This window comes from Onychostoma macrolepis, chromosome 16 (genome assembly GCF_012432095.1).
Source record: "Onychostoma macrolepis isolate SWU-2019 chromosome 16, ASM1243209v1, whole genome shotgun sequence".
NCBI lineage: Eukaryota > Metazoa > Chordata > Actinopteri > Cypriniformes > Cyprinidae > Onychostoma > Onychostoma macrolepis.
The window spans coordinates 18,339,573-18,358,156 of record NC_081170.1 but is presented as its reverse complement, the minus strand read 5'-3'; the positions used below and the strand labels follow the sequence as shown (position 1 = coordinate 18,358,156).

Sequence of the window (18,584 nt, the reverse complement as noted above, 5' to 3'; positions counted from 1 at the left end):
CTTCAATTGCTTATAGTTACTTATGTATTCTTATTTCGATTGATGTTGTTCCTTATGTTATGTGTCTTGAGAACCTACTGAACTGTTTTGTATTTTCATGAAATTTGTATTTTTAAATTCATGAAGAAAAAAAAAAAAAGTCACTATAATTTTATAGTTATAGTTTTATATAATAATTTTATAGTTATAAAATGAGACCAGACTTTTGAAAGTCTGACCTGAGCCAACTTTTTGACATGGATCAGTAAGCAAACACTTTGAAAACCCAATCTGCATAACATGCCAGATCAACCACCCAAAACACACTAGCACTGCGGTGAAAAGTTTTGCATGAACGTGCATAACCTACATTTTCTAGACTGGCGTTTAGTGTAATGCCTCAGTTTACAATAGCCTATTTATTTGCATAGAGCATGTGATATGCTATTTGTTTTCAGCATGTATTATAACACATTCTGTATGCATTTGTGTAATGTTTGATATGTATTCTAATACATATTTATGGCATACTGTATTTGTTGCATTTGTATTCACAAATGTACTTCTTGTAACACTGTCTTCTTCACACATAAACTATTAGGCCCACATTATACAGTCACAGTTTGTACTAAGCTTTAAACCCATTTAAAAAGCCTCGGGACCTTTTTGTGAGCTATTTAAGAAGAATCACACAATCTGTTTTTTTTTGTTTTGTTTTTATTATTATTATTATTGCACAGTTTTCTCAAACAGTGTTATTTATAACATGTTTGAATACCACCAGCATGTTGACATGGATGTGGTCTATGTTCTTCATATGAAGCCTGTGTGATATGCTGCTTTAAAGTGCATTGCTACAGCAGCCTCTAATAGTTGTGAGGCATGAGTGTTTATGCATGTGTGAAGAGATATGGATTCAGGCCAAAGCATCAACACATCTGTGATGAATCATCCACCCGCTCAAAAGCTCTGAAAAAAGAAACATCATAAATATCACTATACAGCTGTTTTAAATATCATCTGACGATTAACCCACTAATTAAGTAGTATGAAATGTATTCAGGCTTCAAAATAATATATATATATATATATATATATTTTTTTTTTTTCAGTTGAACAGGGCGCCCTCTAATGGTAACATCACTAGATTGCACACACTTATACAAGGTCAAGGCTAAATGTTTGTGAGCCCTTGTTTTGTTTCTGTAAACGTTTAAAATAGTCGATATAAATTAACATTTAATCATTGTTCAACATTAACCTCATACAGCTTAGAAAAAAATAGTTTATTAGTTATTGTTAATTTAAATCTAAATTAAAATCGTTAAAATCGTTTTCAGTAAATTAAACAGCTGAAATAAAATAAAACTAATATTAGATTAAAAATGTATTTAAAAATACTTAAAATTAGAACGGCTGCCTTGGCACTTAAAGAGGCAGTTCACCCCTAAATTGTGAGTTTCTTTCTTTTGCTGAACATTTAAAAAAAAAAAAAGATATTTTGAAGAAGGTTGGTAACCAAACAGCTGCTTGTCACTATTAAATAATATTAATAATAAGGAAGTCGATGGGACCAGCAACTTCATGTACTTAAATTATTATAATAATTTTAATATTTATAATAACAATAATATTTAATAATTTTAATATATAAATTAAATACTATAATTCATCCTAAAACACTGATTGTTATTAGATGTTACTTTGGAAAACATCATAAAATTATTATTTTATTATATATATATATATATATATATATATATATTTTTTATTATTATTTATTTATTTTATTTTTTACCTTTTTCTTAGTCCAGGATCTCTTTGATGCACCAGCAGCAGAGCAGGAAGTAGAGGCACTCTTTAAGGGACTGGATGACTCCATAAGCCACATTCCCTCCCAGCAGGTTCTTGCCATGGCCCATCCTCAGAGCTGCATCTCTCAGGTTTTGGCCCAGTGAGGAGGGCATGGCCTGGGGCAGAGGACGCTGTGGGTGCATCTCACGCCACCGCTCCACGGTCGACTGGAGAGCACGAGCAATCCTCGAAGGGAGGAACTGGAAGAGAGCGGGCAAGGTCCTTGTTTGCCGCTGCGCGTTGTGGGTCTCCACTTTTTCCTTCAACCGTAACGTCTCTTCAGATGAAACCCTGGAGCGAACTGACTCCTGTGTGTTGTGGGATCCACGGACCCAGTGCCCCCTGTAAAACGGGTTTTATTCAGCTCTGGAAAATGCCAGCTAACTGTTCACCTCCTATTGCACAATGGCCTCACAACATCTCTCATCTACCTATTGTTCATCTCTAATTCCTCTACTGTGCAGTGAAAGGACCTGAATGACTGTCCAAATATTCACGCACCGTGCACAAACAAATACAGACTTTTTTTCTGTAATAATATGATGAGGAGTGTCACACTAAATGATTTCTGGGATTAATCTTAAAGAAGAACAATTACAGCAATACGATTCTGAGATTTGGGGCCACAAACCCCTTGAGAAATAGATTTATGCTCGTTAATTAACTTAAAACTAATCTAGATCAAAAATAGGTAATAGGAATGTGAAATGAAACACACCAAGAAGGATGAATGATATATGCATTTATATATGTAATCTATCGTTTGATACAGGTGTAAACATTATGTTTTCCCCAAAGAAGAACAACAACATAAAAAGAATAATTAAAATAATCAAAAACATGTATTTAAAAAAAGAAGCATCATTTATATAGGCAAACAAGAAAAGAAGAAAAAAAGAAAAAGCCTTTGGCTTAGAAAATAGCAAACAACCAACCACAACACAAAAGTCACCATTACCACAATAACAGGAAGTGTTTCCATGCAACAAAAGGCCGCTGTGAAATATGAAAATGAGCAAACAGTTGAGTGGCGAGTCAGAGTTGTAAAAGCCAGATTATTCCAGACCATTCCAGCCCTGCATATGTATGCATCCACACACACACACAGACTCATAAACACACTCTGTTTAAACTCCATTAGCAGTTAGTGACCAGATCCATGGTGCTATCAGCACATAAAAAGTCTGACGTCAAATGATTAAAAAAACCATTCAATGCATTCATTTGAATTACAACAGGCTACAATTCACATTAGCGTGAAGGCTGGTCGCATACAGTTGCGGTGGGGATCCATCTGGATTTATAATGTGGAACGAATGTTGACCACTGACTCAAAATCCACAAGTTACATCCATTAAAAAGACTAAAAATAAAACCGTTGCCCATTTCAGATTCATAATGCATCCAGATAAGGGTCTTTGTACATCTAAGCAAATCCTCATAGTTTACATAGATTTGTGTGATAAACACAGAGTGATCGCATTGTCTTCAGAAGAGCATGTCGAATCTTACACCTTTATGTTTTTTCACCCAGTACAATCCTGTGAGTTTGCAAATTCCCATTTGACACAGATCCACACAGTGAATGACTGGTTTTAGACAGCTACTAGCATAGGCAAAGCTTATTTACATGTTCTTTTACAGGGCATCTAATGTCGGTTTCTAAATGAGAGATAGAAGAACCGTTTAAGCAACACAGTAAGAACGATACACAGTAAGAACAGCATAGCAGAATTAACGTGCCAAAGAAAACGAAGAATGCTTTCCCAAAATCTGCACTGAGCCTCAGTGAACTTGTGTCGTTTTTTGCAGCTGATTATCTTTTCAGTTGTGTTTTTTCCAGAAAAGAAAAGTGTCACGATTACCTATAGAATCACAAAAGGCGACTGTGTTTTATCGGTGCGTCTGTGTTTGGTAAAAAAAGGCACAATCAATATCAGAGCAAACAAAGATGAAAAAAGTGGTTTCTTGTTTGTGGCTTCAACAGAAACTGCACTTGTGGCTGCAAAGACACGTTCAGAATTCATTTGGAGTGCTTTTCCTCTTCCAGGATGGTGTGTCCCCTTGCAATCTATGTCATTCAAATGCAAAGTGATTATAGTGAATCTTTGAAAAAGATGCATGTATTATAATACACCGCTTTCTCTTGTAACTCGAGTCTCCGAACGTACAGAAGCAGCTGACACCTCGATACACGTGAAGATCGATTGTCAATGCGAACAGAAGTAATGTCCACAAGAAAAAGATCAAGAAAAATAGAGCCTCCATTTCCCAGAATAAAACCATCCCGATGATGTCGTCGGCTGATCGAGATGACACCATTGCGACAAATATAGAAATTCTTAGTTAAAATGACATCATAAGAGGGCTTCAATCAGAACTCAAACCACAGTTCTTCAGTCCTATTCCCATGTCCACTGATTGCACTGTATTTTTTTTTTCTCTCGTCCCTTTTGTCCCAGGTTTATATATGATGTTATGTGGAAAGGGAACGTTCCCTTTTTCCACGGACTAGTTTGTAGTCTCTCGTAACGGGCAGCGTAAGTCCCTCACAGCGTCTGCTTATTTGCATAAGGAAAAATACACAGCATCCGAGCTGCTAAAGCTTTCACATATGTTCAGGGGTCTTTCCAAATGACCAAAATTCCCAATTTTTCTTGGGGATCACGCTCGGAATTCTGTAAAGGGTATTGTGAGGTTGAGAATAAGAGGCATTTTGTGTGATTTCTCTTGGCGGGAAAATTGGGAAAATTATGTTCCTTTGGGTATGTGACGTCTGTGATTGGAGAATGAGCTCTGTATTCTCTTTAAAGTTTTGCATATTCATCAAACAGTCTCGCGAGATTTCCAAACGAGTGCAACAAAGGCTCTATGATCAATATGAAACTCGAGTCTTTGGATTTCGCCCATTGCACCAGATGTGAATCTTTAGAGTGCTACGAAGGTTCTGCAAATTTAGTACATTCACATCAACTCTCGACTCGAAGAATGCCCGGGCCTGTTGCCATGGTTACAGGTGCATCCCAGTTTTAATTCAAGACATGATGTCGTGTTTGGGAAGTGATGTCACATCCATTTTGCATCTGCTTCTCTTTCAGATGCCTCATCGTTAGGCTTTTTGTAATCGCTTATTGCAAGCGACATGTCCTTTAGTCTTTGAGTAGAATGATTGCATCGCTTTGTAATTTCATGGCCGGTGGTTGATGCGGTACAAAATTCTGTGTTTCTGTGAAGATATGATTAGCTTACACTCCCAATTGGAAAAACAGTTTTTCTCTAATAGAATCTGTCAAAAAAGTAGGAAAGGGAGGAGTTTTTTTTTCTCTTCAATGTGTGGTAGAGAAAAAGCTTTTTTTTTCTTTTTTTTTTCTCAAGCACGGCGATCAACTGGCTGCTGCAGACACACCTCACTTCCTGCCGAGATGATTGGCAGCCGGTTGTCCATGTGATAGCTAATCAAGTGACTGACGCTCTCGAAGCGGTGGTCTTTGGTGCGCACCTATGACAGCAAAAAAAGATGTTAAAGAATTATGTTTTGATAAGGACAAAATATTGAGAGTGTGGTGTATTTTATCATATTACTCACCACTCCCTCTGGATCCACCAGAAGCAGGTGTTTAGGTTGGCTGCCCTGCTGTCCAGTGAGGACATACTGGCCTGGTGTGGTGCCTGACTCCCGCACCAGGAAGTCTCCATCCTTGGTCAGGAGTCTTTCGGCCTGTCTGCGGCTGAGAGGTCCGTGGAACCAGGGCTCGTTCTGCAGCTGCTCTGCCAGAGGGGGCGCCACTGCACCCGACACACCTAAAGCAGCGTCAAATGGTTCTAAAAAATGAAGAGCACAATACTGACGTATCTTTGGACAATTTACTGTTATTCTATAACTGCACCTATAACTGAACTAGAAAGAAAGTACAGCAAACCCAAATATTCTCTTTAAAACATAGCTAAAACAACTTATCCAAAATATATAAGGAATCTCCATAAAGAAAATGTGAAAATCTGGGCAATATATTGATATGTTTCAAGTGTTAGGAGTTGGAAAAATCCATTCATTATTATTAATCAGTTTAAACTATCTGTATTAATCAAAATAGTGAATCAACATTTTATTGTTTTTTTACAAAAACGTATATGCCATTTGTATTAAGTGTATTAAGACATTAGTAAAAATATACTGTACACTGCTGTTCAAAGATTTGGGGTAAGCAAGATACATTTTTTTGAAAGAAATTAATACTTTAATTTACAAAGGATGCATTAAATTGATTCAAGTGACAGTAAAGACTTTTTGCATTATGGCAAAGAAAATTTCAGTTACAAATAATTTTATTTTAAACCTTTTTTTTTTACATCAAAACAATCAAAAAAAAAAAAAAAAAAGAGAAATTAAATCACAGTTTCCATAAAAATATAATGTTTACAACACTTATTACTTATAATAATAATAATAATTGTTTCTCAAGCAGCATATCAGCATAATGTGAATAATTTCTGAAGCATCATGTAACTTTGAAGACTGAAGTAATTATTTTGCTATTACAGGAATACATGACATCTTAAAATATATTAAAATAGAAAACAGTTATTTTATATTGTAATAATATTTCACAATATCACTGTTCCTAATTATATTTTTTTATCAAATAAATGCAGCCTTTGTGAGCATTAAAGACCTCTTTTAAAAGCATATATTTATTTATTTATTTTTTTAAATCTTACGGACCTTAAATTTTTGAACGCCATGTATGTAAATATTAATGTTAAATATATTAAAATATTAATAGTTACATTGTAGCATATAAATGAAAATAATAAAAATTACGTTTTAAAATGAACAAAATTTTAAAGGCAAATAATGCTTTCACTGATTTTAAACAGATTTGCACTGTATGCTATTGTTATATTAATGCACATAAATAAAAAATAAATTCTTCCTTGTGTTTATTTAGTGAAAAATAAAGTGGAGTACATGCTTTAATGATGATTCAGTAGATTTTTACAGATTTTTAAAATCACTATTTGTGCCATTTTAGAGCAAATACATGAATATCAAGACATACATCACAAATAAAGATATTTTTCCAAACAAGTCGCCTAGCATTAGTTACTCACTCATGTCAAATGCATCTCTGTGAGCATTTCCATTGGATGCTGCTGCAGGGAGCCGGGGTTTATCCACATTGACGTATGAAGGGTCGTCAAACAAGCCTCCCTCCTTAACACCCACTGAAAGAGAGAGAGAATCAGAGGACTGTGAGGTTAAAGTGAGTTAACCTTCAGGTGAGTGCGCTTAAGCAGTGCCATTCTGAGTCGTATTGTCAGCAAGGCCGGCGATCCAGAAGCCACCTCTCAAAGGAGCTTTGTAATAGGTCTGGGCAGCGTCCAACAGAAAGCAACGAACAGTGACAGAAAAACCGCTGACTCACTCTGCAGAATGACAGTCTCAGCTGAGAGGAAAATGAAATGAAGGGAAGTGCGACAATATAAGACTTACAAATACTATGTGGCACTATGAAAGGAACAGGGCAGGGGATATTAATGTGAAGCATGTGTGTTTGAGCAAACCTGACCTGGTAGAGGAGGCAGAGGCTGCTTGTGAATGTCGTTCTGGCTGGGCTGTCCATAGGGCTGTGGAGACACACTGCATTAGAGCGCTGACACATAAATTAACAGAGCTGGGTAGATTACTTACAAATTGTAATCCGTAATACGGATTCCAGATTACATGACAAAAATTGTAGTCAGTAACGTAATCCGTTACATTACACATTTTAGGTAATATAATCAGATTACTTTTAGATTACTTTTGATTTAACTCGTTTATCACATTGATGTAAATTGCATTATCTTGTACCATAATGATGTAAAAAAATGCAAAAAGTAAGAAAACGTATTCCATTTATTGTAATTTACAACAAAACTCCCTTTCGAGGAAAGTCTCTTCACTCTGCGGCCATATTTGCAATGCCTCAGGGCAGCTCATACAAGACCAATCTTAATGAATGAGGGGAATCCTGAAATCTCAAAAAACTGCTCGCTGAACTCACAATTAAATTCCATGTCAGCAACAAAAATCTGAAATTAATTGCCCCATGAATGTTGTTTCTTATGCTCAAATAGCATTTAAAAAGCTTATTTTTCAGGCTAGACCAGCCAATGTGCATGCGGAGTCATAACGTGCTTATCCGCACATGTGCATTGACTGGTCTAGTCAGGGCTACGTTCAGCCCCAACAAAACATTGCAAAATGTTTTTTAAACGGAAACAGTGGTGCGTTGAACACTCTGTTCTGATGACGCAAGAGTTGCAACTATGGCAGCTGAGAAGGCCATTCTGTGTGTTCTTTTTGAAGAATTTTCAGAGCCTGATGAAATCGGTACAAATAAGTGTTTAATACTGCAAAATATGCTCGATGTTACAGTCACCGCCCTTGCTGTCCATTCTTATGTAAAGCACTTAATTACCATTGTGTATGAAATTTGGTATATAAATAAACTTGCCTTGCAATGAAGCTAAAAATATAAACAACTACATCATCATATTGATATACTATGTTGTTATTATAAAACTCTTACGACAAACATGTCTTCTAATATCTTAAATTGTTGCGTATACCGAGCTGCAGCGGACACGTTTGTAAACAACTTTACTTGGACCCATTATGCGAGCTGTCTCTTTAATACCGCATGGTTTATATACATGTTGCTGCTGATGAGAAAACATATCTCAAACTCCGATGCACAACGTTTCCAGGAAACATGTCGTTCAACCCGGAAATCATAGTTGCGCTTGAACGTGCCCCAGGTTTCTATGGGGAATATGGCTCTTTCATTTAGAAGGCGGAACTATTCCTCCATATTGCGTGTTACAGTTTCTCCCATTCATAAGTATAAGAGTGAAAGGTCTTTGTATTTCTACAGACTTTGTTTTAAATAAAACACTAAAAAAGATATAAAATATTTTTATTTACCTGCATGCCATGTGATCATTAATCAACATAAAATAAACCGTGAACATGCAGATGTGATACTTAATTATTGAAATATTTATTTTAAAATCTCAGGGGTACTTAAAGCAAATATATTTGGTGAATAAGGTTTAGATGAAAAAAAGTTTTGGAATGCCTGCATTACATGCAACTAAGAAATAATGTGAATATGTGCAATTTAATTAGTTATAATTAATAATACATAGTTAAAAAACCTACAGAGTAATAATTCAAATAAAAATGAACGTGTTCATCAGTAGTTGATGCAATGTTGAAACCCTTCTTAAACCTGAAATGATTTTTGTAAATCCAGTGGTCAAATGCTGTCGCCACATGTCTAATGACTATTCTATTCTATGTGTGAATGTCCACAAAACTGGACTATATATACATATATAATATGTATATAATCGTTAGACTATTTTAGAAAGGAAAATTTAAAAAAATGAAAAAGAGAAATTAGGGAGAATCAATGAATTATGAATAATTTATTGCTATTGTGTGAATAATATGTAATTATGTAATAATCCATAAAGAAGTAACTGTAGTCTGATTACGAGTATTTTAAAATGTAACTTACTCTAATCACAAGTACTTAATTTTTGGAATCTGATTACGTAATCCAGATTACATGTAATCAGTTACCACCCAGCTCTGTAAATTAACTAGTGGAGTTCTGTTAATTAACGAATCATTGTTTCTGTCAGTCAGTTCTGTCATTATTTACTCAAACCTGAATGACTTCTTTTATGTTTCACAAAAGAAAGTAAGGTATTTTGAAGACTGTTGGTAACAAAGCTGTTTTGGTTACCAGTGACTTTCATTGTATAAACGAAAAAAAAAAAAAAAATTCTGAGATGTTTCTTAAATTATCTTTTGTGTTAGTTAACGTTAGAACATTGTAGCCTAAACGTTTACGTGTAATAAATTTTATGTTGAATCAAATAAAATATTTCTTTCTAAAGCTACTATTTGTAATATCTACTTAATACTTTCTCATTTAACACAAAAATAGATTTAAATAATTTTGGGAGTTTTTTTTCACAGCCAAATGTAATTTGCGATTAATTAGATTAATCGACACATGTAATGAATTAGATTAAAAAATTGTAATCGACTGACAGCCCTAATATATATATATATATATATATACACATATACATATATGCTGAAAACATCCTTTATCATTTTTTCTATTTTTGTGGAACATACTTTTTTCCCAGGTTTCTTTAATGAACAGGAAGTTTAATGAACAGCATTCATTTGAAATAGAATGACTTTACTAAATCACTGATTTAATGCACCTGTGCTGATTAAAAGTATTAATTTTTTTTTAACCGTACTAACTAGAAACCTTTGAATGGTAGTGCATCATGGTTTCCATAAACATTAAACAGCAAAAACGTTCTACCATTTATAATAATAAAAAAAGTTTGTGAGAACTAAATCAGCATATTAGAATGATTTCTGAAGGACCATGTGACACTGAAAATTCTGCAATATTTAGAGAAATTATATTTTAAAATATAATCGGACAGAAAAACGGATTACAGTTTCTACTGTATTTTAATCAAACAAGTCAATCTTGGTGTACATTATAGACCTAAAACATTAACAAAAATTTGAATTATTCCAAACTTTTGACCGCCAATGTGTATATAAGTGTTTTTATTGTATAGCTTGACAATGCTTTTTTTTACTCATGTTCTCACAATGGAGGAAAAATGAAGGATCTGCTTTGTTGACATTTGTAATAAAAATGCTTATGATTGCTTTACTGAATTCTCTTTTAGTATAAGTATAATATATTATAAGTATAAGACTGCGAACGAATCAGTTCTTTTTAACAAATCAAAGTTACTTCATGATTCACACACAACACATAAAAACAGTCACTGAACAAAACTTTGTGGTTATGAACAAATTCATAAGTCTTAAAAACCCCAACACACTGTAAAAAGTGATAAGTTGACTTAACTTAAAAAAATTGAGGAAACCCGTTGCCTTAAAGTTATTAAGTAAATAATAATTTAAAAAATAAGTTAAGTGAATTGTCAAGTTCACTTAACTTTATTTTTAAATTATTATTTAATTAATCATTTTAAGGCAACGGGTTTCCTCAAGTTAAATCAACTTATCACTTTTTACAGTGCATCAATGTTCACAAACACATGCTCGTACAAATCTCACCAGCGTGGCTCCTGTACTGTGTCCAGGACGAGTCCTCATGTCAACCAAGCCTCCAGGGGGAGGCTGTTTACCGGGGAAGTTATTGTAATACGGAACATCTGGGGGTGGAGGCAGGTCCTCTTCCTCTTCCTCCCAGGCCGACCCATCGAAAGGAGCCATCCTAAGAGAGAGAGGGAAATACAAGTAAATATAAATATTATTATATTTACATTCTGTTTGAATGATGGAAATTATGTATTGCTTTGTTTTGAAACCAGCAGGGAACAACCAGCAGGAACAGACACACGTGCAATAAAAAGGAAATAGAAACAGTAAACAAATCAAATACGCTCCAAAAAACTACTTTTTAATTAGGCTTTTTTTAATTGTTTTCTAGTCAAAATTTCTCAAATCCTTAAAACAGCATACACTTTCTTGAGCAATGTTATTTTAGCATTCTTTGTACAGTCATGGCCAAAAATATCGGCACCCTTGGTAAATATGATCAAAGGAGGCTGTGAAAATTTATCTGCATTGTTAATCCTTTTGATCTTTTATTTTAAAAATTCACAAAAACCTAACCTTTTATTGGATAATAATAATTTCAAATGGGGGGAAATGTCATTATGAAATAAATGTTTTTCTCAAATACACGTTGGACACAATTATTGGCACCCCTAGAAATTCTTATGAGTAAAATATCTCTGAAGTATATTGCATTCATATTCACAATTTTGAGCACTCCAGGATGATTATGAACATGAAATTATCCAGCCATGGCTTCCTGTTTCACAGAAATATACACGAGGGAAAACAAAGCCCAAATTCCCTCAATCATCCATCACAAAGAGAAAAACCAAAGAATACATTTCTGATGTGCGGCAAAAGATAATTGAGCTTCACAAATTAGTGAAGTGGCTTTAAGACTTTAATTCCCATTTCCACCATCAGGGTAATAATTAAGAATTTCCAATCAACATAAAATGTTACGAAACTGCCTGGAAGAGGACGTGTGTCTATATCGTCCTAATGCACGGTGAGAAGGAGAGTTTGAGTGGCTAAAGACTCCCCAAGGACCACAGCTGGAGAATTGCAGAAAATAGTTGAGTCTCGGGTCAGAAAACCTTAAAAAAAAAAAATTGTCAAACAGCACCTACATCACCACATGTTGTTTAGGAGGGTTTCAAGAAAAATTCTCCTAGTTCATCCAAAAACAAACTCCAGCATATTCAGTTATCAGACATGACTGGAACTTCAAATGGGACTGGCTTCTATGGTCAGATGAAACTAAAAAAATGGGCTTTTTAGCAGCAAACACTCAAGATGGATTTGGTGAACACAGGGATAAAAAGTACCCCATGTGTACGATGAAATATACTGCTGTATGTTTGATGTTGTGGGCCTATATTTCTGCTGGAGGTCCTGGATATCTTGTCCATGGCATCATGGATTCTATCAAATACCAACCGATAAAAAAAATCAATAAGTGACTGACTCTGTTAGAAATCTTATAATGGGCCATGTTTGGATCTTCCAACCAGACAATAATCAAAACACAAACCTCAAAAACAACACAAAAATGGGTCACTGAGCACAAAACCAAGCTTCTGCTATGGCCATTCCAGTCCTCTGGCCTGAACCCTATAGAAAATGAGTGGGTGAACTGAAGAGAAGCAGCACCAACATGGAGCTGGGAATCTAAAGGGTCTGGAGTGATTCTGGATGAAGGAATGGTCTCTGATCTCTTGTCAGGTGTTCTCAAACCTCATCAAGCATTATAGCAGAAAATTTAGAGCTGTTAAACTGGCAAATGGAGGTTTCAAGAAGTATTGAATAAAAGGGTGCCGTTAATTGTGGCCAATGTGTATTAGAGAAAAACATTTATTTCATAATGATATTTCCCCCCCATTTTAAATTCTTATTATCCAATGAAAGGTTAGATTTTTGTGATTTTTTAAAATAAAAGATCAAAACGATTAACAATGCAGATTAATTTTCACAGCCGCCTTTGATCATATTTACTAAGGGTGCCGATATTTTTGGCCATGACTATATATTTTTACTTTTCATTAAAACTTTAGTTCAAGTTTTAGTCATTTTCTTATGTGCTTTTGTCAGTTTTATGAGTTGCATTATATTTCTATTAGGCTTCAATGTATTTTAGCTTCAGTTTGAGTTTTGAACTGTAGTTTTACCTTAAACTTATTTCAGGTAGAAAAAAACATTTTTAATAATTTTAGCTTTAAGAATAACTCTGTTACTGAAAAGCAACATTAGTACTTGTTTTTATAGATTGTTTGTAGAATATAAAAGTATATTTGGATTATCTGTCAGATTTTTAGATATTTTAATTGGAAATAAGGCAAAAAATACTCAGTAATAAGATGTTTCTCAGTGTACGATGAGAGTACGCAGTGCAAATAGACACAATGTCATTGTGTTTCAGCACAGACTGCAAACGCATGCTGTAAACAGACATACAGGATATTAAGCGGGTTTCCAAAGACCCTAGGGAGGTACCATCGTTAAACAATGAACAACCACTCGTGTAAACACACTGACATATATGTAAATGTTTGCAGTACTTGTTTGAACAGGCACATAAACGCTCTCACCGATCATGAGGGGTAACCAGTTTGGGGGGATTCTTCAGGTACTGTTTAAAGCGGAGTTCAAACGCCTGGCCGATGGTGCTGATGACCTCCTGAGCCAAGCCCTCTGAGCATTCTAGGATATGACACGCTACAATGCAGGAAGTGATTATCAAACATCAGATATTGTATAGAAGACATCAGTCATAAGCATTAACAAGACATTCCTTAAAGGTGCAGTTCACACAAAAACTAAACATCACGTCATTCCAAATCTTTTGGGACTCCTTCAAAGCCATAATAAATGATGCTACATATAATTAAGTAATTTAGTATTTAACATCAGTTCAAATAAATTGAGCATGTAAAGCAGTAATTTAAATGTACAAATATGACTGAACTCATTGTGAAAGTGTCTTGACATATTTTTACCTCTCTGATTGACAGGGTCTTTGGCGACGTAGGCAACATACTCTGCTGTATCCTGGGGAGAAACAGAAAGAAAAGGATGGAGAAGAAGAAAGGAAGAATGAACAGGAGGACATTAAGAGAAATTAGAGAGTAGACACAAAGAACAGAGGGACAAGCAGAAGAAAGTAAGTCTTTTAGTTGAGGCAGTTTATTCACTAAAGGACAGGAAACAGAAGAGGAAACAGTGGAGGAATAAAGAACAGATGACTACAGACAGCAGGAGAGATGAGTAAGAAATGATCAAGGAATGACAGAATGAGAGTAAAGCTGATAGAACCAAGAGGAAATTAAATGTATGTAGGGATGTATCCAATAACTGACTAACTGATTGATGATATGTACATATTTAATCATCTAATAATAATATAAAATGCAAATGTATTTATATTTAATATTAAATTAAATAGTTTAAATCAATAATTAAATATTATCTATAAATATTAAACAAATAATTAGTATATAAATTTAAATTATTTTCTACTTCAATTATTCATTTTAATCGTTCAATTATTAGTTCAAATATTATATATATATATATATATATATATATATATATATATATATATATATATATATATATATATATATATATAATATACACACACATACATATATATATATATAATATACACACACATACATATATATATATATATATATATATATATATAAATAACAATTAATGAATAAATTAATTAGAAAATATTCATTTAAATGTATATATTATTTAAGAAATAATTAGCATTATTTGGTATTAATTATTTAATAAATACTTTTAAATTACTTTCTACTTCAATTATTCATTTTAATCGCTCAATTATTAGTTCAAATATTATATATATATATATATATATATATATATATATATATATATATATATATATATATATATATATATATATATATATATATATATAAAATATAATATACACACACACATACATATACACACACACACACATACATATATATATATATATATATATATATATATATATATATATATAAATAACAATTAATGAATAAATTAATTAGAAAATATTCATTTAAATGTATATATTATTTAAGAAATAATTAGCATTATTTGGTATTAATTATTTAATAAATACTTTTAAATTACTTTCTACTTCAATTATTAATTTTAATTGTTTAGTTATACAGTAATTAAAATTATTCATTTTAATTGTTTATTTATAATTATTATTATTAAGTATTAATTATATTTTAATAATTAGTATATACACTATTATTTTCTAATTAAATTATTAATTTTAATTGTTCAGTCATGAATTTAAATTTTACATATACATTAATATATATACACACACTCTCTAAAATGTATTCTATATATGTAGGCGCTATATAAATTAAACATTATTATTATTCTAAAATGTTAAATTATACATCTATTATATTATTTTTCTATTTAATAATAAATAATTAAATTAATAAATCATAATTAACTTACAATTTAATTTATTTTTAATTCATATTTATTTACAATTTTTTATAATTAATAATTTAATGATTTTAGACATTAGTCAACTAGTTGCTCAGGCAACTCACCAACTAATTGATTTTGAAAATATGTAGTTTTGCACATCCCTACTGATGTACTGATGTCACTTTGTACTTCAATATACTTTCAAGGTCCTTGCAGCGAATGCAATCATTATTTGAAGAGAAATGCTCTAACAATGACTACATTGAGCCATTTAATTTGTAAAGGTGATCTGAGTGCACGTGTCTGTTGTGGACTCTAGCTTTCCATGGCCATCAACTTGGCTAATTACTAAACGGATTTGTGCTGCACTTGATTAAATTAACAACTGATTAGCTTAATCGACGAAATTAACAACGATGATCAACATCCCTAGTAAAAAGAGAAAGTAGTAGAAAGAGATATTGAGAGACAGGACGCGACTCACTGGATCTCCTCCTGATGCAAAAGAGATGGACTGCATGTGATGGTTGGCGATAATCTGTAGGGAGAGAGGGATGGAGAAGAGGACAATGTGACAAAAAAAAAGACAAAAAGTGCAGTAGGCATGAGATGAAGAATGAACAAACATGGAAGTGAGTGAAAGCAGAGATGGACAGAGAGGGAGACAAGGGGAGAAATGACGCGGTGAGACTGTGGTCTAACAGAGGAACAGAGCAGTTGTGTGCAGTAATTCTGCATGGTTTAGATTCATTAAGATAAACACATATCAGCAGGGCAATTACTCCAGGCCCTATTCTGGGCTCCAGTCAGCTGCCTGCTGATAAACCTCACTGCGCTAATGCGAAACACACTGGCATATAACTGAAGAATTATTAGCGAGGAAAAACGTCCTGTGGTGCAACTGTAAACAAGCCAGAGGATATCTGCTCCTGCCAACTTTACATAATCTATCAGGCCTCTGGATAACACACTTGTTTAGTTAAACATCGACAAATTTCTGATTAGCCCCTTGAAAGACCCAATGTAGTCTAATATACTTACACTTTTAAATACACAAAATAAAATAAAATGAATAACTAAAATTAAACAAATAAATAAATAAATAAAAATCCTGTAATGGGTGAGCCGATCAAAAATAGTCAACAGTGTTAGTAATATTTTTTTATATCATTATATTATGAATTATCTTTTATTTTGATTTGATTAATTTTAGTTTAATTTTTAGTAATTTTGCCATGTTCTTTTTTTAAAGATATTACTATTTATATTTAATTTATTTTTTATTTATTTTGGTTTAAATTTTTAATTAAACACGTATTTTTTATTTATTTAATGCTTCAACTTAAGAATTAGAAATGTTTCAGCTTTTCATCTAGATTTACATTTTATTTTAATTCAATTAACAATTATTTTATAGTTTTAGTTGAATAGTTTAGTTTACTTTAGCTCAATAACGATGGTCAGGCAAGACAAAACATTGTTTTCTTCTGTGACCACTTGCAATGTGATCAGACAATTGCACTAAGTTTTACTTCCCTAGTGAAAAATAAATATATTAAAATGCATTTGAAATACATTTATTTCATGGCAAGTATACTACAAATACATTTACATATTTATGTACTTAATAAAAATACATTGCAATTGTACTTTTGTTATACTAAAAGTATGTATACTTAACTAATTTTGTACTTAATTCACTTTAATTATGTGGAAGTAGTGCTGAAGGTCAACTAAAGATATACTGAAGTATATTTGATTGTGCTAAAGTGGAACTACTGCAAGTATACTTAAGGTACACTTTGAATATCTTGCATTTAAAGACCCATATTATTCAAAGATCATACAATCCTCATCAATAGTGACATTAAAACACATTTTAGGCTTAATATTAAGAAATGTGCATTGTGCACTAGTAGTACTCCAAATAAAGTTGTATTATAATTTTATCAATAAGTCTCGAGCGATATGTCAGTAAATGTGTTAATAGATTTGAAATATGCTTAGTATGAAATAAGTGTAAAATATAATTTATCCACATTTTTGGCCACACAGAGCCAGCAAATTTAAAACATGTATTTTAGTGCAGTGTTTGAAAGACAAGTGTGTAGAAGATCTTATCAGCTTATTTAACGCTAACAATGTGTGATCAGAGCCAAACTAGTGTTTGTACTAGTGTACACTTTTGACGGAAATGAACCTACTTTAAATAGCTTGCTTTTAGCTGTCTCTACACATAGCACAACTAGGATACGAGAAAGTATTTTAAACATTGTAAAAATGGCAAACTTCACTTTTAAGACATACTGAGAAATGTTTTATTCAGAGGAAGAGATAGCATAATTCAGTCCAACCCATCCTGCTGTGAAGAGCGTCTGCATAACGCAGGCCGCTTTCATCATTAGCTGCGGGTAACAGTGAATTTCACACAGCAAAAGGAGGCACTGTATTCATGTTTGTGTGCATGCGTGACGTCTAACCTGTTTGCAGTCGACCGCCAGTAGGTTCAGACTGCTGGTTGACACGGTGAGGCTGATTGTCATTCCAGCAAACTGGAGATTACTCTTCCCTAAGATGGAGGAGAGACAACGAGAGGAGGGCTGCAAAGAGATAGAAACAGAGAGACTCCATTAATTACATCAGACACCAGATCAAAAAAAGTAAAAAGCTAAATATTTTATGATAAACAGATGAAACCTAAATATTTTATAAAAAGAGATTTCATGGGAAATAGAGAACATTTTAAATAGTCTGGTCTGTCTGAAGCTAGTTTTATCTCACATTCAGTGCCTATTATCAACACGCCAGGTTTAGTCAATCAGAATTTTACACTACCATCCAAAAGTTTAGGGTCAGATTTGTTTCAAAGAGATTAATACTTTTATTCAGAAAGGGTTTGTTAAATTGATTAAAGCTGTAAATAATAGACATTTATAATTTTACAAAAGGTTGACAGGTTTCCCCAAAAATATTACGCCGTTTATTTATTTATTTATTTTTGGCGTTTTTGCCTTTTTACTATGATAGGACAGTTTAGATCTGACAGGAAGCGAAGTGGCAGAGAGAGAGACGGGAGCAGGATCGGGAA

General features: G+C 33.1%; 2 protein-coding genes across 4 annotated transcripts in view; both read right to left on the bottom strand.

Annotated features, from left to right (window-relative positions):
* Positions 1 to 787: 787 nt before the first annotated feature.
* Positions 788 to 2,356, bottom strand: lenep (lens epithelial protein). Its single transcript, XM_058748203.1, has 2 exons — positions 1,778 to 2,356; positions 788 to 948 (listed from the first exon to the last, which is right to left on the bottom strand). Exon 1 carries the CDS (start codon positions 1,974 to 1,976, stop codon positions 1,785 to 1,787), a length of 192 nt encoding a protein of 63 aa, XP_058604186.1. The 5' UTR covers positions 1,977 to 2,356; the 3' UTR covers positions 788 to 948; positions 1,778 to 1,784.
* A 218-nt stretch (positions 2,357 to 2,574) lies between these two features.
* Positions 2,575 to 18,584, bottom strand: part of shc1 (SHC (Src homology 2 domain containing) transforming protein 1) — a 40,790-nt gene continuing 24,780 nt past the window's right edge. The window contains exons 4-12 of one of the 3 annotated variants that reach the window (XM_058748200.1): positions 17,977 to 18,096; positions 15,981 to 16,034; positions 14,014 to 14,065; positions 13,606 to 13,732; positions 11,012 to 11,171; positions 7,404 to 7,461; positions 6,946 to 7,059; positions 5,420 to 5,655; positions 2,575 to 5,332 (exon numbers count right to left, since the gene is read on the bottom strand). In XM_058748200.1, the coding sequence (XP_058604183.1) occupies positions 5,204 to 5,332; positions 5,420 to 5,655; positions 6,946 to 7,059; positions 7,404 to 7,461; positions 11,012 to 11,171; positions 13,606 to 13,732; positions 14,014 to 14,065; positions 15,981 to 16,034; positions 17,977 to 18,096 (1,050 nt within the window). In that variant the 3' untranslated portion in view covers positions 2,575 to 5,203. The remainder of the gene's footprint in view (positions 5,333 to 5,419; positions 5,656 to 6,945; positions 7,060 to 7,403; positions 7,462 to 11,011; positions 11,172 to 13,605; positions 13,733 to 14,013; positions 14,066 to 15,980; positions 16,035 to 17,976; positions 18,097 to 18,584) is intronic. The other 2 variants (XM_058748201.1, XM_058748202.1) reach the window with 2 other exon arrangements.